Source organism: Clarias gariepinus, chromosome 18 (assembly GCF_024256425.1).
Source record: "Clarias gariepinus isolate MV-2021 ecotype Netherlands chromosome 18, CGAR_prim_01v2, whole genome shotgun sequence".
Taxonomy (NCBI): Eukaryota; Metazoa; Chordata; class Actinopteri; order Siluriformes; family Clariidae; genus Clarias; species Clarias gariepinus.
This window is the reverse complement of record NC_071117.1, coordinates 28,887,526-28,910,000: the sequence shown is the minus strand read 5'-3', so window position 1 is coordinate 28,910,000 and position 22,475 is coordinate 28,887,526. Positions and strand designations below refer to the sequence as shown.

Sequence of the window (22,475 nt, the reverse complement as noted above, 5' to 3'; positions counted from 1 at the left end):
ATAGGTTCATAGCATTTCATTTTTCTTTTCCTTGGCACTTTTACCATGAAGTGACATCTCAACCATTTGGTAAACCTACTGTATACTGGGGTGTGTAAAGGAATAATAGACACTGATTGTTTTTGTTACCGCAAGGAAATAAAATATCCGAAACTAAAATGAAAAAAAAAATTCCCATTGTTTTTTTTCCACAGTAGGAAGGTAAAAGGTTAAAGTGACGTTAAGTCTAACCTCAGAAATGTAATAGAGCTTCACTGAACACACCTGGACTTGAGGCGAAACCGGCTTTGTGCTGAACGTTACATGGAGTCTGTAATTTAAAAAAGTCATGTTTTTATGGCGTAATGGTTTCTGGGTAATTTATGAGAAGAGGAAAGCAATAATAGAGTTCAGTGATGGAGAGTTGTTGAGATACGGTACTCAGGGCTCGAGTACCACAGGGACGACGGGAGAACTTCAGTCTTGTGTGCGACGTGACGTGTAGCCAATATCAGGGTGTTTTTTCTTTTTGTTTTAAGTAGTGAAACTCATATATTCCAGATTCCGTGCATATAAAGTGAAATATATTTTGTTTTAACTCCGCTCAGGATCCAGTTCCTCGGCCTAATCGCTGGTTTTTGGAGTCACTTTAGTGCTTTAGTGCTTTTGTATATTTCTGAGCGTGCACATCCTCACACACGCTCTAGGACAGGTTGAGTCTCTGACCGGGTGCTCGTGTCTGTTCCTGGGTCCAGAGTGAAGCTCAGAGGAGGTCATACTGTTGTGGTTATAGCACCTACACTGTGGACCAGATCGCCCCTGCACATCAGGGCTGCAGGAACATTAGCAACCTTTTACGTCCAGACTAAAACAGTCGTGGCTGAGAGACTGCTCTCTGGCTGAGAGATTTTATTCTCCTTGTTATCAAGGACGATATCAAGAAGAAAAAGGAGCCGCTCTCAGTTTGGTTTTTATAGCAGCCGTTGCCAGGAGGAACCATAAATTAAGGTTAAGTGAGTTTTAATGTTTATTTACTTCATATTTTATCTTTATTTACAATGTTTTATAAATGTTTTGATTGTTTTTATATGCAAAAACATGATTATAGTGTTAGAAAATGGTAATATTGGTCATATTTTTGGGTGTGTGGAGCGGATTATCTGCATTTACATTATTTTCTATGGGACAATGCGTTTCACAATACAACATTTCACCCTAAGAACTCTCCTTGTAAGCCAAGGTAACAGTGTATTTGTTTTTCTTATAAAGTTATTCTTAACAAATTATGAAATGTCTTGGCTAGATCAAAGGATATTTCACTTGTTAAGATTTTTTTTTGCGGTGTGTCATATTCTCAGTAACTTTAACTAATATTTAAATTCAGCACGCATTAAGAATATGCGACTAACGCCACTAAAGCTCACACTTTGCCCCACACCTTCTTTCGGACACTACAGATGCTGTATTCTTCTTTAACAGTCATTAATGTTCAGCATCAGGGACAGCTGGTATGAATAGAAGACAAAAAGATATGAGTATGGATGAATATAGGTGTGGAATTATTTTTTAAACCACACAGTGTGTGTAAGGAGGTGATAAACGAGGCTGAGGTTGTGATAATCGTGGTGGTCACACGCCTCCTCCATCTGATCCCTGTTTGTGCAGATCGCTTCAGCACTCATTCTTCCTCTCGAAATTACACAAACTGTGCAAAAGAACACTCGTGCTTTCGGTGTAAAGTGTTTGTAATGTACGGCATGAACCCAGACGAGCGTTACACACTTCAGCCAGTCCGACCGTCGCGTGCCATCGCGTGTCTGTGTTCTGATTACGGCACTAACGAGGACGGCGGTTTCACCGTCTGGATCCGAGTTTTCTCGCAGACTCTCTGAGCTCTCAGTGAAGTCAGTAAGATAAGATTATTTTCTCCTTGATGTCGACGGCATCCATTTTTCCCGCGAGCAGCGCTCTGACAATCCCAGTATAATATCATATAAACCCCATTACCTACAGCTGCTTAACCTGTTTACGGGACACTGCAGTGCGCGCAACTCCTGTCTTTTAATCCGAGCCCTGGTGTGTACCAGGATATCTGTGTACGTGTGTGTGTGTGTGTATACGTGGATATTCATGAGCTGAATGAGGTTTGGAGCGCATAAATGACTTGGTGTTTCACACTGTAATTCTGTCACCTTTTAAAGACGCAGTCATTACTCTAAAGTAACTCGGCTGGTGACTGCAGCAGCGCTCGGGGCCGATCTCCCTCTCTCTCTCTCTCTCTCTCTCTCCCTCTCTCCCTCTCTCTCTCTCCCTCTCTCTCTCTCCCTCCCTCTCTCTCTCTCCCTCTCTTTCTCTCCCTCTCTCTCTCTCTCTTTCTCCCTCTCTCTCTCTCTCTCTCTCTCTCCCTCTCTCTCTCTCTCTCTCCCTCTCTCTCATGCTTATTACTCTCATGCTTATATACATATTACTGGTCCTGGCAAAATTTGTACAGGAGCTCTGAGATTTAACATCGCCGTACACTAATACGAGTTATTACTCAAACACAACGAAAATAGCGGTCTTATATTTCCCTCCTATAAAAACATCACTCACTCTCGCACTCATCGTCTCTACCGCTTTATCCTGTATACAGGGTCATGGGGGCGGCGCCTACCCTGGGTATGAGGAGCGGTACACCCTGGATGGGGGGAAAATCCATCTCAGGGCACAAACACATACACTCACACACTACAGTCTAATCTGCATGTCTTTGGACTGTGGGAGGAAACCGGAGTACCTGGAGGAAACCCACCAAGCACGGGGAGAACATGCACCCACATAGACCCTGAGGGTTTGAGGGGAATCGAACCCGGACCCTGGTCCAAGGCAACGTCACCTTAAAGCTGAGACTGCGAGGGGAGGGGACCTATTCATTTACTGATAACTAGAAAATAATTAGAAAAGTAATAATAGAGAAAATGTCCCTATTGTGAAAATTTTGAAATCTGAAATCTGTTGATGCTTTCTTTCTTTTTTCCTTTCTTCATGTTACTGTTTACTGTGAGTTTTTACACTCGGCTCTTCCACCCAACAGCTGACTGGTACCATTACTTCCCCCTGGTTTGCCTTCTTTAGACCTAAAATGTGTCTTATTTGTTTTTGTTTTTTGGAGGGAGGGGGCTAATATTTTATGCAAGCTCATGTACCTTGATCGCCACCAGAGAAAAGAAAAAAAAAACACTTCTAATTTGTATTCTTTCATTTCTTCTCCCCAGGACGCCAGTTCTTCTTTTTTCCAGTTCAGTGCGTCGCTCCATCAGGAAGCCCTGCTCATGCTGGCTGTCTTGGAGGAATATGACTGGCACGTCTTCTCCGTGGTCACCACCAGGTTCCCCGGCCATCAGGAGTTCGTCATGACCATCCGCGCCACCGTGGAGCAGAGTTTCGTGCGCTGGGACCTGCAGAGCGTGGTGACGCTAGAGGGCGTGGGAGAACCTGAGGACAGAGCGCACGTGCAGCTCAAGCGCATCCAATCGCCCGTCATCCTGCTGTACTGCTCCAAAGACGAGGCGGAGCTGGTGCTGCTCGAGGCCCGGTCGCTCGGGTTGGTCGGCGCCGGGTTCGTGTGGATCGTCCCCAGTCTTACATCCGGTAACCCTGCACGCACTCCAGAAACCTTTCCACCGGGAATGATTTCCATCGCGTATGACGAGTGGGACTATCCGCTGGAAACCCGCGTGAGGGACGCGGTGGGGATTTTCAGTTACGCCGCAGCCGCCATGTTTCGAGAGGAGGGGCGTATCCCGGACGGAACGCTCAGCTGCTCGGGTCAAGCGGAGAAGCCAGAGGTTCCTGCAAGTGCATTACGCAGGTAAACCTTCCGCCTGTTCGTGCCAGATGGACTGTAGATCTCTTACACTTACAGAAACATGTTTAGCGTGATGCTAGCTCTACGATAAAGCCAAGCCCTTATGATGATGGAAAAAATAAAGGAAATTCTTTAGCTAGCGTGGAAATCTGTCAATAATAGAAAAAAAATCATAGTTTCAAAATATTTAATGCGTATGTATTGGATTGTCGCGGTTGGCAGGTGCTGCGCATAAATCCAGTCATGTGTGTCTTTCTTTCGCTGCCGGTAATCATACCTGGCTAATTGTTTTTGACACTTGGCAAGCTGTGCTTGTTTTGATAACAGACAGCCCGGGGTTCATCCCGTGCAGCGCTGTGACAGGAGATCACCAGAATATTACTGAAACAGTCAGAGAACCCAAACACGCCAGTATGGCACACGTCCATCAGAAGGCTCGAATTTGACACGAATGTGGTGCTGGATGAGGCGTGAAGATAGGCGTGTGCAGGTAGTGAGCTTTCAGAAGAGCTTTAACGCATTGATTCTGCACACTTCGACGTTCTTCCACAAAATATTCCTTTTTTTTTATCCTTTTTTTTCTTTCTTACACACTACATCTGCACACGCTTTGAAATTTTACGCCGGAGGATAACAGAAGACGAAATCCTCAAGGTGTAATGTCTATTCCCACTTTATTGGCACGTCACGACAGACTCTGTTATATCCTGAAGCAGGAGTTTGTGCTTTTTGTTCACTCCGGGAATCGCTCGCTCTTTCCTAGACGCTGAAAAATAACTCGGCACAGCGTGAGGTAGATGCTGTTCAAAGGGGTGAATCAGAGAAGTGAGGTTTTTTAGGGTCGGTTACTAGCACAGGTTCTGCCTACGGATATGGATCATCATGTGACCATATAACGACTTGCTCGGCCACACCCCTAAAACAAGCGCTTATAAATCAATTTGGGTCACGAGGGATGTGATCGAGTATGAATGTGTTGTTCGGATTCGACAGACAGTGTGTGAGAGATACACTCAATCTCAAGATGCGTTTATTTGTCAGCGGGATGATTTTTCCACATTTCCCATTTAGGCCCAACCCTAGGGCCTTGCTCAAAGGCTCAAACCCTCTCGAACCCTCAACCTTCTGATCAGTAACTAAGAGCCTTATCTGTTTGAGCCACCAGCCTGAACACCAGTTAGCCTGACCTGCATATCTTTGGACTCAGTAGTACCCGGAGTACAAGGAGGAAACCCACCAAGCACGGGGAGAACATGCAAACTCCATGCACGCAGAAACGGGAATCGAGCCTGGCCGGGAATCACCACCGTGCCATCATTTAAGGAAATACAAACGAGTGAATGTATTAGAAAATTTCAAATATTTATTTTATTATATCAGTAATGTAAACAGGACCAACATGAGATCGCAACAAAAGACCTGAGAGCAGGACCTTCAGGAACATATTGTTTGTAGGTGGACGTCCAACATGTGAACTGTTGACATATGAACTAAAACAGGAGTACGCACACACAGATACAGTATATGCAGAACGAGGCAGTAAATAAAATGCATTTCTAAATAAACAGGACCTGAAATGTGTTCTCGGGAACGGGGGAAGAGGGAGGAGGAGATACAGTGCCGGAAGAAGGTTCGAGTCCAAGTAAACACAGTGTGAGAGGGATTTATAGGAGCTGAGATCAGTAAGAAGTGAAGTGATGTATTTGAGGATGAGGAACTGTCCGAGCCGGGTTTCACACACACCACCATGACCCCAGTGTTTCCAGATGTATACCAATAAGGTATAAACAATAAGTTTAGGCCACGCCCACAAAAAGTGTAAATCTAAATGCATGCATATCCAGAGAGCGTCACTGTGTTGCCACGTAAATATTGTTGTTGTTGTTTTTTTTTTTGTTGTCTTTAAAGCTATTAAGATTCAGGAGTTGCCATGGGTTTCTATCACTCACTCTGTTCCTCGGCGGAGGAGAGTGTGTGCTGAGTAGGCGTTTCTCTTTTGATCTCGCTCTCGGTTGCTAAGGTGGTTTGTATCTGGGACACTGCAGACTCCAGAATGAGCACATTTACATGACGAGCTCGTCCACGATGCATGCGTTAACCTAAAAAAATCAACACAACAGCCAAGCTTAAGAAAGGGAGGTTTGTAGACTCGGCGTGGACTTGTGAAGGCTGTTAGATCCACACCCGAGTCACTGTGCTTTTAAGCTGTGCTAAAATGAAAAGGATGAAACCGACGGGGTGTTTTTACAAGCGCTGTCCGCGCTCGAGGCGAAGCCTTGTGCTGATGTTGGAGAGCGAAAGAGAGAGGTTATGTTCATATAAGTCATTATGTAAATGAGAGCAGCGTTGAGAGAAGTAGCTGGGTCTCAGGAGCAGGTGTAGATCTGACCTTATTTTTACTCACTGTCTGCCTTTAGGCGAAACACCTCTCTCTCTCTCTCTCTCTCTCGCTCTCTCTCGCTGATAAATTCTCCATATGATTGGTCGAATCACAGGTTTATTATTATGTTACAGTTTCCACAGTAACAGAGAGCTACAGTGGAAGCCCGCTGCTCCGTGCACAGATTAAACTAACACACGTGTATAGTCATTAGTACACCAGGTACGGAAGGAGTCTCCAGTGTCAGCGCTCTGTAACAGTCAGGCGTGGAGCTGTGATGTTCTCGTTTCTCAGTAACATGACAAGGTGCATTTCAGCACGGCGGATGGGAGAACCTGCTGATGAGGGAGCAACTCTTTATAGCTTCTGTAACACCAGTGACACGAGTTCACCAGCACTGAATGTAACTATACATTATTCATATTTTTTCTGTTTTTCTCGCTCATTGATACTGAACTGAGTAAAAGTCGTAGTGGAGACAGCACCGATACCCAGCACTCGGTGATACCTGCAAAAAGTCTGAATCAGATACGAGAATAATATGATCTGGGAAAAGGGATTTTCCAGTGGCTGCACTTATAACCTAGATATCCTCCTGACCACCACTGTCTCCTGCAGTGTCCCACTGTCCACCACTGCCCCCTTCTCTCTAACACTGTCTCCAATTGTGCCCCATCTGCCCCCATTATTTCCCACTGTCCACCCATTTTGCACAACTTTGCCCCATTGTCCCCTATTGTGGCACACTATCTCCCACTGAGTCCCACTAACTTCCACACAATACTCCACTGACTACTACTGTCTATCATGCCTCATTTTGCCCCACTACCACTACTGTCCTCCACTGTACCCCACTGTTCCCTTCTGTGCCACACTATCCCTCTGTCTCCCACTGTACCTTATTGCACCTACTGTCCACCACTGCATACAAGTGTGCCCCATTTTGCCCCTCTGCCCCTAATGTCCTTTACTGTCCCCCACTGTTCCTCACTGTTCCTCACTGTTCCTCACTGCCCCTAGTGTCCACCACCGTCCCTCTCTTTTCCCCTTTTCCCCCCACTGTCTCCCCGTTGCTCCCCTCTGTCCACCGCACTACATGGCTATTTGCTCTTCCTCTTGCCCAATGCTCCTGACACTCTTTTATGACTGGATGTCTGCTTGGATGGTGACATTGCTTGGTTGGCTGAGAAGATCCTGTCTGCAGATTTGAGCTGGTGTAATGTTGCCTAGCCAGCCAGCTACATTAGCTGATGTTAGCCAAGTATCTACTGCCTGCCAGGATTTTCAGGACAGTCATGGCATTGAAGATAAAGATCTCCAGACTGAAGCTCTCGTCCCTCAATCGACCATATGCTCCTAAATGTCTCAATGTTATTAAACATTATGGTCTATTAAATTGCCCCTGATATATGCACAGTGGTGTCTTTACTGGAAGCACAGAGTGTTAGACTAACTGAGATAGATGGAAAATGTGGAGTCCACTTTAGTCTTTAGTACATTTTTCCCAAATATACCAGCCCATGCTCTTTTTCCCTAAAGATTATTGAGCTTTTCTGTACATGGTCTCTCATGTATACAGCTCATATATGTTACATATACAGATTGTTCTCAGGAACGGCACTGCAACTTGGCATCAACACATTGATGCTGTCAATACTCACACCAGGGGTCATGCCCTAGATGTGGTCATTGCAGACACTGATCTGGGTGTGTCTGATTAGTTGTGATTTCTATGGAAATAGATTCCACATCTCAGCTCATCAGACCCTGACATAAAAATCAATTTTAGGAACTGGCACAAAAATTGATCGGGCTGCTCTGGCTTTTGACCTACAGCAGATTTCCTTAATGTCACTCACTTTGATCGATGCTTTGCTGGAATTCTACAACAAATCATTGAGTGATGCCCTTGACCGTCATGCAAAGGTGGAACACTCTTTAGGAGTCTCTTTTATTTGCTCTCTTTTCTGGTTCAACCCTGAAAATTCAGAGAATGAAAGTACTTGAGCAGGCTTTGGACTTATGGTGCACATCAGACTTACCAACAGAAATGTTCTAGATCACGCAAGAAAGCTCACCTTGCTTTATATTCCAACATAATTAACGATCACTCTGATCATTTCCAGTGGATTATTGCAACCATCAACCATCATATAGTTAAGAATGAGGAGCAGTGCATCTGTGTCATTAACCACTTTGCAAAGGTCAACGACATAAGAGCATCATTGCTCTCCGGTTCGACCTCTCTGCCACTCTGTTCTATCAATCGTCGGTCTGGGAACTCTCCCCTCCACCCCTACATCTTTTTAATGAGGTAACAGGTGTGGACATTGTTAATTGAATGAAACGCTTTATGACTGGCTACTCTCAGCTGTGCCCTCAAGGGCTGCATCTCAGCGCTCAGTCCCACGACTGTTAATCACTGTCACAGGGCAGGTAGCACCACACCAGCTCAAAGAGCTGCACTGATCACCTCCTCCTCAAAACAATGCTGAAGGCGTTTATTATCCAAAACACACAATAATCTCCTTTGAACAGTTAAGATTGAGATGTATATCTGCTCCTTTTGCTCTGTAAAGCTTCATAACGGCTCTAATCTGAGGTGCTGGTTGTTAATTGGTGATTTCTGAGGCTGGTGACTCTAAAGGAACTTCTCCTCTGCAGCAGAGCTCAGTTTTGGTCTTGTTCTCCTGGGAAGGTCTTCATGAGAGACCATGAGTTTCATCATGGTGCTTGATGGGTTTCGCAAATTGTCTTGACAATACAACAAACAAAATCAGTATTCAGTAGAAAACAAATCCAAACTCGTGTCTAAACTTTTGACTGATACTGTAATTCCAAACTCCTCATTCTTTCCAGTAACTGGGATAAGGTGGTCACTACTCACCTTCTGGAACATCTCGAGTTTAACAACTTCTTTGAAATGTTTCAGGACCAGTGACAATGCTGAAACAGCACTTGTCTCTGTTACAAATTAACTGCTGCTGACTGCATTGGGCATCATCAACCACGGCTTTTCACCTAGGCATCTCCACAACTTCTGTGGGCTCTTTGGGTTTGCCCTGTGCTGCTCCAATCCTGTTTGTCTGACAGATCCCAGAATGCAGTTTAAGTTTTAAGTCTATTATGGCCCTTGTGATCTGTGGGATCCTTCAAGGCTCAGTTCTAGGTCCTTCTTCATGTTCCCTGTTGGTCATGTCCATAAGCCAAATCTACATCACGATCGCTGCATGTCCATCTACAGCAAGGTCTATTCTAGCCTACTGACTTGAGTTTAAAACACAATTTCTTGCACAATTAAATTGCACTCACCTACAGTATAACCCCATCGCATTATAATCACGCAATCTGCCTATTCTCTTCAGTAACCAACCTGGGCATCAGGTTTACCTCTTGTCATATTACATTCGATCATTTCATCCAGGAACATAGCAAGGCCCCGTCCTGTCCTGTGTCTTGCAGATTCTGAGAAACACATTCATGTGTTTTATCTCATCAAAGCTGGACTACTGTGATGCACTTCTCCTCAGGATATCTTATCCGAGAGATTGCTGCCAGAATTCTGATGAGACAATATCACCAAGTTTCTCCTGGTCTGTACTCTCTCCACTGACTTCCTGTTTTTTGCAGGCTTGACTCTTAAAATTCTGACCCCCTGTGCATCTGTCTAACCATCAAACCTGTATCTGCAACCTCTGAGCTCATAATAGTCGGCTCCTCCGTTTTCCAATGACCAAGCATGCCCCTTTTTATCTTATTTTAGCTATCTTTATATCTTTATATCTTTGAGCTGAGTTTTTTTTTTACATAAGCACTCGAGCATGACATTTACATGACAACGTACAGTCTGCTAGGCTTGGTCTTGGCTGTAATGTTATGCAGACGAGTTACCGCGCATAGTGTTCTCAGTGACGTAGCAGTAAGGCTCAGCCGGACCGCCGCTACAGTACCTGTACCAACACACACGGACACAATGCCTCCGAGATCTCCACCAGGTGTGGCACGTGCCTCTCATCACTCCTTAGTGTTTACTCCAAATTCTGTTTATTTCCAGCACACCGCCGAGCCGGAGCTTTTTAACAGCGTACAGTATGCCTCTCTCTCCTGTGTGACTCTCTCACAGCGCTTTTTAATGTGAGATATAAATACTTTATCATTCTTCTCAGAGCGTCTCCTTTTTTTCCCTTTTTAACCTGAGGTCTTTACAAACCTGGTCTGCTCGCCTCATGAGGCAGAATGAGATCTTGACACGAGCAATTTCTGTTTGCTCGCGGTGCCAGACAAAACACGCTTTTATTAGGAAACGGTCAGCGCTTTCAGAGGCCATTAGCGCTACCGAGGAAACGACCTGCTCAGAATCCAAAGAATCGTCCACTCAAATTCTGCTTCATGCTAATAAATTACATCAGTCCAGCCCAGACATCGACTTCTTTCACTTTTTCTTTTTTTTTTCCCTCCTGATGCTCAAGTTGACAAAAGTCGATGAGTACCAGCGGCGCTGATTTAATCCAGTAATCAATCCTTTCAGGTTGACCTATACGCCTGATGATCTTCTCTCCATCTACGACGACGTCCAAGTACCACAGTGATTATTTTTGTATTAGGTGTTTCTATACAAGTTGTGCTCGTGAACTGTAAAAGAAACAAGATTCATTATTTTTTAAATAATATAGATTGGAGCATTTTCTGACGCAGCAGAAGTGTACGCACTTCACGATATTTTCCGCACATCCTGTTCTCTAAGTGTGTATGAAATGTTAAAATTTGACCTTTTTGCATTGCTAACCATTCTGATTATTATAATACAGCATTTTACACAACAGTCGTCCTGAATACTCGATGATTCTGATTGATCGGAAACCGTTGATTCGTTTTTCATTCACACTTTATTTTATTGTTTCTATAACAACCGCTCATTCAGAGGGAATATACACTCCATGTAAACACATGTGTGTGTGTGTCAGATGATCGTGTAAGTAAGGATACATGCAGTGGGTTTGTTTAACGTTTATGTAAGGAGTCTCCAGTCTCAGTGTCCAGTTTTGTGTCGTCTTCATAATCTCTTAAAATTGCCAATAAATTAATTAAAACTAAGTCTGTTATAAATAAATAATTAATAAAACACGAGGGGAAACAAAGGGAAAATGATCAACTCCAAGGTGTTACGGGTACCTCGCTTCTTCACGCCCCTTTGCTGTGGTTTATTTTTCTGTTTCAGCACGCCCCCTAGTGTCTCATTCCTTCATGATGCCTTTCTCTTGTCGTGAATATTGATGTCTGTCAGCACAAACCTTCTGAACATTCTTCAGTCTTATTAAACATGTCTATAGCCTTCTTATCCTGTACAATATAATATAAATAATTGGTTTAATGTGTTATTCCTTCCCCTCGGCTCAGACGTGTGATTAGAGAGTGAGACGTGTTCACACACAGACCTGTTGGTTTAAGAGAGCGCTCCGACTCAGCTGGGGGGAGAATCAATGCTCATTTTTCCGCTGTGGTGAACTTTGATATATGAACTGAGCTCATTCCTGCACCACACACAGACACACACACACACACAAACACACAAACACACATGCACACATCAGCAGTAGCAGGTGGTTCTATTTGTTTATGCCTAAAGCTACACTACATTTCTCAGTCTGATTTTTTTTTGTCAAACACACACACACACACACACACACACACACACACACACACACACACACACACACAAGTGTAACATATTAAAGATTTATTACAATAAACAACAATAATGTTACAATTTTTAAGCCTAATGTCAAAGTTGATATCTAAGCTCAAAAATAAAATAAAAAAATCTAAAACCCTAAAAGGTCATTACTGTGATTAAATAAATGTCAGAGCTGAATAATATTAATAATAATAATATTATTATTATTCATAATAATAATAATAAGAAGAAGACGAAGAAGAAGACAAAGAAGAAGAAATAAAAAAAGTATTTTAAAAATAGTGGCAAATTTAAATAAATCAGAAGTTAATAAAAAGGTCAGTCGCAGTAATTCATTCTGACTGAACAAATCAGATGATCAGTAACAAAGTAAGAGTTTTAATTAACATGTTTAGACAGAAGATCTGACATGAATAATAAACATAAACACACATGTACACATGCAGGTACACACATGCAATAAATACCTGAAGAGGACCTGATGGAGCTGAGGAGTGAGTCTTTAAGACTCACCTGACTCTCCAAGACTGACTCTCCAAGACTGACTCTCTTGGTCTGACTTTCCATTTCTAACTCTCCACTTCTGACTCTCCAAGACTGACTCTCTTAGTCTGACTCTCCAAGACTGACTCTCCAAGACTGACTCTCTTAGTCTGACTCTCCAAGACTGACTCTCCAAGACTGATTCTGAAAAACTGATTCTCCAAGAATAACTGTTAGTCTGTCTCTCCAATTTTGACTCTCCCAGTCTGACTTTCCAAGACTGACTCTCATAGTCTGTCTCTCCAAGATTTATTTTGAAAAACTGACTCTCCAGAATTGACTCCCCATGACTGACTCTTATAGTCGGACTCTCCAATTCTGACTCTCTTAGTCTGACTCTCTTAGTCTGACTCCCCAAGACTGACTCTTATAGTCTGCCTCTCCCAGACTGATTCTAAAAAACTGACTTTTCAAGACTAACTCTTAGTCAGTCTCCAATTCTGACTTCCCTAGTCTGACTCTCAAAGACTGACTCTCTTAGTCTGACTCCCATAGACTGACTCTTATAGTCTGCCTCTCCCAGACTGATTCTAAAATAACTGACTTTTATAGTGTGACTCTTAAAGACTGACTCTCCTAGTCTGACTCTTTTAGTCTGATTCCCATAGACTGACTCTACAGGACTTATAGTCTGCCTCTCCCAGACTGATTCTGAAAAAGTTAGTCTTTTCAAGACTAACTCTTAGTTAGTCTCCAAATCTGACTCTCAAAGACTGTCTTTCTTAGTCTGACTCTCTTAGTCTGACTCTCTAAGACTCTCTTAGTCTAACTCTCTTAGTCTGACTCTCCCAGGCTGATTCTCATAGACTCTCTTATAGTCTGACTCCCCAAGATTGATTCTGAAAAACTGACTTTCCAAGACTACTCTTAGTCTGTCTCTCCAATTCCGACTCTCCAAGACTGACTCCTATAGTCTGCCTCTCCCAGACTGATTCTGAAAAAACTGACTCTCATAGTCTGATGCTTAAAGACTGACTCTCCTAGTCTGACTCTCTTAGTCTGACTCTTCAAGACTCTCTTAGTATAACTTTCTTAGTCTGACTCTTTAAGACTCTCTTAGTCTAACTCTCTTAGTCTGACTCTCCAAGACTCTCTTAGTCTGACTCTCTTAGTCTGATTCTCTTGGTCTGACTCCTTAAGACTGACTCTTATAGTCTGACTTTCCCAGAATGATTCTTATAGACTGACTCCCCAAGACTGACTCTTATAGTCTGCCTCTCCCAGACTGATACTGAAAAAACTGACTCTCATAGTCTGATGCTTAAAGACTTACTCTCCTAGTCTGACTCTCTTAGTCTGACTCTTCAAGACTCTCTTAGTATAACTTTCTTAGTCTGACTCTTCAAGACTCTCTTAGTCTGACTCTTTAAGACTCTCTTAGTCTAACTCTCTTAGTCTGACTCTCCAAGACTCTCTTAGTCTGACTCTCTTAGTCTGATTCTCTTGGTCTGACTCCTTAAGACTGACTCTTATAGTCTGACTTTCCCAGACTGATTCTTATAGACTGACTCCCCAAGACTGACTCTTATAGTCTGCCTCTCCCAGACTGATTCTGAAAAACTAACTTTCCAACTAACTTTTTTCTGACTCTCTTAATCTGACTCTCCAAGACTGACTTTCTCAGTCTGACTCTCCAAGAATGACTCTCCAAGACTCTCTTAGTCTGACTGTCTCAGTCTGACTCTCCAAGATTGGTTCTAAAAAACTGACACTCCAAGACTGACTCTTAGTCTGACTCTCCAATTCTGACTCTCTTAGTCTCGCTCTCCCAGACTCTCTTAGTCTGACTTTCTTAGTCTGACCCTCCTAGACTCTCTTAGTCTGACTCTCCAAGACTGACTTTCCTAGTCTGACTCTCCAATTCTGACTCTCCAAGTCTGATTTTCTAAGACTGACTCTCCAAGACTGACTCTCCAAGACTGACTCTCCAAGACTGACTTTCCTAGTCTGACTCTCCAATTCTGACTCTCCAAGTCTGATTTTGCAAGACTGACTCTCCAAGACTGACTTTCCTAGTCTGACTCTCCAATTCTGACTCTCCAAGTCTGATTTTGCAAGACTGACTCTCCTAGTCTGACTCTCCAACACTGACTCTATAAATTGGACTCTCCGAGTCTGATTCAGCAAGACTAACTTTTCAAGACTGACTCTCCAAATCAAACTGTTCAATACTGACCTTGCAAGTCTAACTCTTTATTACGGACTCGCCAAGACTGACTGTCCATTCTTCAAGTCTAACTGTTCAAGAAAAATCAGATTCTGAAACCTTGATAAACTTAGGATTCTGAAGTGAATTTAAAAAGAATCTCATCCTTTCCTCTGAACTCATCCTTCCTGACTCCACCCCAGACTATGTGACACACCTGAAACACAATGCTCCCTCGTTATCATGACGACCTAATAAGAGTAAAAAGCTGACCGGGTTGTACTGCAGCGCTCTGGCTGAGGGAAATGCGACAATGTTTTGCAACAGTGTGAACTGAAGTAAAAGACGTTTAAAATAAAAATTTAAAATTAAAAACGAGCCACAAGTTCTGGTGTAAAGAATTCAAACGCTTGCATAATGATTCATGGTGTACTGAAAAGCCATGACAGCTCGTCTGCCATGAAAAAGAGACTTGTTATCTGCCTTAGGTTCCGAGAACACTCAATCTCTGACTTGTTGTGTGTCAGTGTGTGTATGTGTGTGTGTGTGTGTGTGTGTATGAAGTGGCCCAGGCCGTAGGTGGAGCTAAACTTAGATGCAGGAGGAAGGAGCTGACTTTTCCCTGCGTCTGCTCGGTAATAACGGAGGCGATGCCTGTTCGCCTTTTAGGGCGGTGATATACGAGTCTCTCTGTATACCGTATAACATCATAACCACATTACATCATTATTTCTAGACGCTGTGCCGCTGCTGAAATACGCTCCGGGATTATTAAAACAAGATTAGCCTGTTTTTAAAGAACAAACATACCTTGGAAAAAAAATAGTAGGGGAGTAATCATCACTGTACTGTATATCCACTCTATACTGTATATACTGTATATTAGTTGTAAGTATTCACACTTTATAATTTAATACTTAGTTTAAACACCTTTAGCTCATAATACAGCACTCAGTGTTCTTGGATAAAACTCTACCAACTTCATTTGGTAACTTTATTCCACTCCACTTGCAAAAGTGCTCAAGATCTCTCAGAGAGTGAAGCGAGGGGTTTTAAATAAAAACCCACTGACCTTTTTCTTCCTGTATTGATCTGTAAGCTGGAAGATAAACATCATCTATGCTAAAATAGTCTTGTAGCTACCCAGAAGGAGAATGATAGCATGATGCTTCCACCACCATGCTTCAGTGTGACTCTGGTGTTCTTTGAGTTACTAAATATGTCTTTTAGAATTGTGCAGCATTTATTTCTCTATATAATCCCCTGCTATACTAATGCACTTATCCCAGCGTTTCACTAGAGTTTGGACACTATCAAAGTGGAAAGTGTTGTCAGTACGCAAGAGCGATAATCAGACTGTCTGATTCACGTCTAAAACACCGGCCTTCCAGGAACTCCTTTAATGGCCCAAACATATGGAAATGGCTTGGAGCGGGCTGTTTTAGATTAGAAGAACTAGCAGTAGAGTGAGGTGGTGCCAAGTGATGTTGGTAAATGAGTGTGTGTACAGCCCCCACAGACAGATGCATGTCTTGCACAATTTTCTAAGATCAGACGTTTCAATCGCTGAATGTTCACAGGAACGACTGCAGTGAGCTCCGAGCCACCTCGACCAAGAACGTCATTCATGGACGTACAGCCTTTTTTAAATGTTTGCATTTACTTTCAGATGTTTTACTGAGTCTCATCACTGTACTGTGCTTGAAGTCTCCTATAAACGCCAATCACTTTTACGCCTTTATTTACTAGAAATTTCAGTCCTGGTTTAACTCGAACGCCCCCTCGTATAATGGAGCTCAGTTTTAGGAAAGTTATGAGTCTGTTCCACATGTCTTATTCACATCAAAACTGATTTCTTCTGTTTCCTGTTTGATTTGATTTCACACTGCAAATCATTAAAGAAACCATATGATAGAACAATGTGAAATTCTTAAATGTGTGTAGGAATAACAACGATTAAAAAAAGGGTTAACCTTAACCCTAGCCAACTACTGACATCATGAAGTTGGAACGAAATAGAATAAGGGATGTTATTCTAAAATACAATATCACAGTTGAGTTTGTGGAGTCGCGTTTGGTGTTTATTCATCCGGACGTGATGTCCTAATAATCCCATTCAGATTCATCTAGTCGCTTTCTCATAGTTCACTTAGTCCTCGACACAGACTTCATCTAGATGCTTTATGACCAGTTGTGTGATCGGCGTCTTCTCACCCGCTGAATGATCCACACTAAAGTAAAGAACACACACCGGTTTCCACTCAAACACACTAAACACTGTGTGTGTAAAGCACATGGGGTTTAGGCACTTAGGTTAAACCTACACCTGCACGCAATACAAAAACACACCCCTAAAGACAACCGTTTACTCCATCTCTCTCTCACACACACACACATACACAGAAAACGCAATGTTAGCAACAAATGCATCTGCATAGTTTGCTGGAAAAGTCTCCAAAACACACTGAAGCCAAGTTTAGGTTACTGAACAGTAACTGGCCCGAAGTAATAAAGAGGTCCCGGGGGGCGCTGCAGCTCTCCAACAACTATCCATCATAGAGCTGGAGTTCAGATGAGGAGCAGTGGAAGCTTGCTAACAAGGAAATAGCTCATTAGCCTGAGTGAGAGCAGCCATCAGCGAGAAGCACTCGATGAAAACAAATGACTCTGTGAGACCTATAAGGATCTATAGAACTGTTCCTGCACTCCGTACACAGCCATACACTGCAACGATCCGCTCGCATACATGACCACGCAGTGTAACGATCCGCTCGCATACATGACCACGCAGTGTAACGATCCGCTCGCATACATGACCACGCAGTGTAACGATCCGCACGCATACATGACCACGCAGTGTAACGATCCGCTCGCATACATGACCATGCAGTGTAACGATCCGCACGCATACATGACCACGCAGTGTAACGATCCGCACGCATACATGACCACGCAGTGTAACGATCCACACGCATACATGACCACGCAGTGTAACGATCCACACGCATACATGACCACGCAGTGTAACGATCCACACGCATACATGACCACGCAGTGTAACGATCCACACGCATACATGACCACGCAGTGTAACGATCCGCACGCATACACGACCACGCAGTGTAACGATCCGCACGCATACACGACCACGCAGTGTAACGATCCGCACGCATACACGACCACGCAGTGTAACGATCCGCACGCATACACGACCACGCAGTGTAACGATCCGCACGCTGGGAGAATCTCTGCCACGTATATGTGACCATGCGCTGTAACGACCCGCACATCGGACACAGCTACATGTTTTAACGCCCTTCATGCTGTAATAATCCGCACATTAATACATGCTGTAATAATCCGTCCCCTCTGCTCACGTGAGCTCACAGACGTCCATGATTGGCTGGTGACCCCATGACCTATGTGAAAGTGCGGCCAATCAGCTCTCTAGACTCCCGGCTGCGGATGGCTGCAGCATCACCCGGGATTCCAACTCCTCCAAATCCTCCGATACACCACTCAGAGTCCCCTCTTTCATCTTTCTTTCATCTTTCTTTCATCTCCGCCTGTCCCTCTCAGACTCTTTATTGCTGAAGAGTTAAATGACCCTGTCTGTGTGTGTGTGTGTGTGTGTGTGTGTGTTGCAGGTATATGATGGGTGTAGTCCTGGAGGGCAGAGATCTGTCGTTTATGGATGACGGCTATCAGGTGAACCCTAAGCTGGTGGTTATTGTCCTCAACACTGAGAAGGAGTGGGAGAAGGTGAGTTTCACTTCTTCACTTTTATTATCGTTCTTCCAACCAGAACTGAGCGTGCTGTTCATTCTCTATACAAATATTCATTTATTCATTTATTCAGCACTTCATCCATCAGCATAGAGCAACATTTCCTTCCTTTTTCACTTGTCTATTTTTGAAACACATTTTCTTTTTCTTTTTTCTTTTTCACTTTCTTTCAATCGTCTTTTCTTTCTGGTATCTGTCTCATTATTTCTCTCTTTCTGTTTACATTTCTCTTGCTTTCATCTCTCATTTCATCTCTTGTTTTTTCTAATTCTTTCAGTCTCTTTTCTTTTTTTTCCCTTCTTTCTGTCATTTCTTTTCTTTTTTTCTTTTATCTGTTTAATTTGTTGCCATATCATATTCCTTCTTTTCCTCCTCTTTCTTTCTTTCTTTCTTTCTTACTTTCATGAATTTTATATTGTTTATCTTTCTTTTTTCTCCCAGTCTTGCATTTGTTCCTTTTTTGTTTTTCTTTTTTTGTTTGTATCTGTCTGTCTTTCTTTATTCATTTCGCTGTTTCTCCTTCTTTGTCCTTCTATCCTTCTTTCTAACAGAACATACTTCTTTTTTCTTTCCATCCCTTCTTTCTCCATTCGTTCTTGCTTTTCTCTTTGTATCCATTCTTCCTCTTTATTTCTGGCCCTCTCACCACCTTTGTCTTTTTCTTCCTTGTGTCTCCCATTATGACTCTACTGTATTTATTTTATCAGTTTCTTTTTGTCATTTTGCTTTATTTATCTCTCTTTCTTTCCATTCCCTCCTTCCCTCGTGGTGGTTGTTGATGATTCCCTCCCCCGTCCCCAGTGTTTTCCCTTTCACATCATTACACCTGCTGCAGGTTAATGGAACAGTGAGACGCACATCAGTGCACTTCAGTGTGTAGTAGTTACTGTAGGTGTAACGAGTTAACTCAGAACCCCACATAAACACAGGGTCACAGTATGACACACAACACTACACAACACTACACTACACTACACAACACTACACAACACTACACTACACTACACAACACTACACAACACTACACAACACAACACAACACAACACTACACACAGTGAGATGATATGATCTCGAATACGGACTAAATAGCTGCTCCGATCTTTTCTCTCAATCGGAAGAGTAGAGTGGGCTTTATAAATGTGTACTTCAGGGTTAGTGTGTGTGTGTGTGTGTGTTTGTGTGTGTGAGTCTTCACTTGTTTTCTTTCACTTTTTCTCCGGTTTCAGTCTTCTCAGTTTGCTCTCTCACGTCTCGCTTAATTTAACTAATTGACTAAATAATGCGTTGGGTTTCGTTATAATAATCTCTCCTCTTCGCCTCGTTCTCTCTTCCTCTCATTAGTTTTAGGTGTTCTCTCGCTCTTTCTCTCCTCTTCATGCTCTCGTTTTCCTAATCACTTCCTCGCTCACACGTTCTTTTAACGACTTCTTATTTCTCCGAGGTGCAATCAGTTTACACGTCGCTCCAGAGCAAGCGGGGGCTCCTTCTTTCTTCTTCTTTCCTTCCTGTCATTCGTTTCCACCATGTGCCATAAACACCACTAAAACTTGGGGTCGGTTTTCCGGAGGACATCCAGACACGTGACAGAAACCAGCTCCATCTCCAGCCTCATGAAGCAGCTTCATCGGCGCTGGTAGCTGTCTGAAGCAGACGGAGGGACTCGTAAACAGACTCAGCAAGCTTGTGACAGATGTAGAGACTTTGACGAACAGCTGCTTTTCTGTAGCACACACTCCCACTGGGTTCTCACATTTGCAGCTGGTGTATTCTTGGCTGCACTAAACCTACTGTTGGAGTCTACAATAGAAACTGTTCAGAATGTCTGGGAGATGGGAGACCGCCTGGAGCAGGAAAAGGATGGGGAACTGGCCAGAAGCAATCTGCAACCGGTTCAGCCCACTCAGAAATGATGGTGTGATCAGAATGAGGGCCAACCTGGGCAGAACAACCTCCACCTGCTCTACACTTTCAGGGGCCACTATTGTCTACTGTCTGCAAGATGAGTCCTGCTGTCTGCAAGGGGCTGTGGTAGCTCAGGGAATTAAATCTGTGAGTTACTAATCAGAAGGTTGATGGTTCAAGCCCCAGCTCAATCAAGTTGCCACTTTTGTGCCCTTGACCAAGGTTCTTCCCCCAGTGTTCTCCAGGGGGTTCTGTATCATGGTTGACCCTGCGCTCCGACCCCAGCTTTCTGATAAAATGAGAAAGAATTTCATTCTGTAGTAATGTATATGTTACTTAACTACAAAGTATACCAATCAGACCAGGCCTGAGAGAAGCAAGCTTATCATGTGAACCTTCTGACAGACTGGTCTTAATGGTGTGTGCAGTGGGGTGTAAATTTGGCCTACAGTGGTGACTTTAACCGCAGATAAATCCAGATAAAATCCCAGCAATCTTTTCTTCAAACAGTTCACAAAACTGACATCTTCTTCCTTTGACCAATCTGACACCAATCCCACAGAAGCATTACAGGGTGGCAGAGGGACTGGTTGAGGCCCCAAAGAGGGAAATTTCCACCATGTGAAACATGGGCCCTTCAGTGAATTACTGTAATTCCTAAGACATTGGACTACATACTGGAACACTATGAGAATAAATCTCAACACCACCAAGCTGCCACTGAGCAAGGCCCTAAAGTCACTTAATCAGTCTAATTGGTTCTTTCTAAATCTTTTGTCTTCATCCCTATAATGTTCTCTCCTTTAAGATCAGCACAGCCTTCTGAAAGCTCACTGCTGTCTTCCAGACAGACGTAGAAAAGATCTCTACATTTACAGTGCTACCACCATGGGTCCCTCTGTAAAGGAAGGATGTTGTCAGGTTCTGATGGAGGTGAAGTCCAGGGAGTAGATGGTCCTCACATCTCCACTGAGGCTCTTCCAGTATACATTTATGCAGTTTGGATGGTTCTTGCATAGTTCTCCTGCCACTTTCTAATGCCTAATGGTCCACATCCTGGAGGGTTGTGGAGGTTGCTGTCCAGCCACCTGGGATGTTCAACTGACACCTGAGATGATTATCTCCAGGGCTTGGTCTTAGAAGGTTGTACGAAGCTGGCTTAACTCTGAGCCCCCTCAGATGCACTTGGGTGAAAATTGGGAGCCATAGCCACAGACCCTGTAACAAATAAACAAACTGCTGTCTGCCCTGGGGCTCGTGGAGTGGTGCAGATGGTTTGTACTCCAGTTCTCTTGTGTAGTTCCCACTTATGGTCCATCAGAGTAGCCAAAAGCCCAGCAGACAGGATAAAGAAAATGGAGAAACGCGTGTACCACTCACAACCCCTATCAGTTTACCTCTCCATGTCTGCAGAGTCTGGATTTTACCCAGCACCTCTTCTTTCCAAGGTGCATTAGCCATTGGAGCGGTATTTCTTTCTTTCTTTCTTTCTTTCTTTCTTTCTTTCTTTCATTTCCTCTTGTACACACAGTCTCTGAAACCCTGCAGTGTGTGTGAAGAGTGCCACGCTAATCATTTCTCACTGCATTGGGCTAGAACAGGGGTGTGAGGAGATGGTGCTGACAGAGCTTACACACACACACACACATGCACACACATTTGGATAACAATGCAAACACACTTGAGACAATTACAAAACATCAGTGCTAAATGTACACACATTAGACTGTCTCACACATTTTCTCCATAACACAGCCTGAGGGAGGAAGAGACTGCAAGAACAATGCAATATGTGTCTGTTTGTGTGTGTGTGTGTGTTTGTGTGTGTGTAATTGTAGATGGGCCGCTGGGAGAACCATTCGCTGGTACTGAAATTTCCCGTGTGGCCTCGGTACAACTCGTTTGGAGACGCGGAAGCAGATGAAAATCACCTGAGCATTGTGACGCTGGAGGAGAAGCCGTTTGTCGTCGTGGACGACGTGGACATTCTGACCGGGACGTGCAATCGCAACTCTGTTCCCTGCAGGAAGCACATCAAAGAGTAAGACTGCTAAACATCGCCGCATCAGAGAACTCACAAAACGCGTCGATGTAGCAGAATGTACACCGATGGTGGACTCTATCTATCTATCTATCTATCTATCTGTTTATCTCTGTATAGATAAATAGATATATCTGGTATACTTTCTTTTTTTT

At 43.4% G+C, this 22,475-nt stretch overlaps 1 protein-coding gene across 1 annotated transcript in view; it reads left to right on the top strand.

The window, feature by feature from the left end:
• The window catches only part of grin2ab (glutamate receptor, ionotropic, N-methyl D-aspartate 2A, b), a 96,019-nt gene that overhangs the window by 64,545 nt on the left and 8,999 nt on the right, over positions 1 to 22,475 (top strand). Inside the window, exons 3-5 of the mRNA XM_053477473.1 lie at positions 3,234 to 3,829; positions 18,238 to 18,352; positions 22,118 to 22,320. Coding sequence (XP_053333448.1) covers positions 3,234 to 3,829; positions 18,238 to 18,352; positions 22,118 to 22,320 — 914 coding nt within the window. The remainder of the gene's footprint in view (positions 1 to 3,233; positions 3,830 to 18,237; positions 18,353 to 22,117; positions 22,321 to 22,475) is intronic.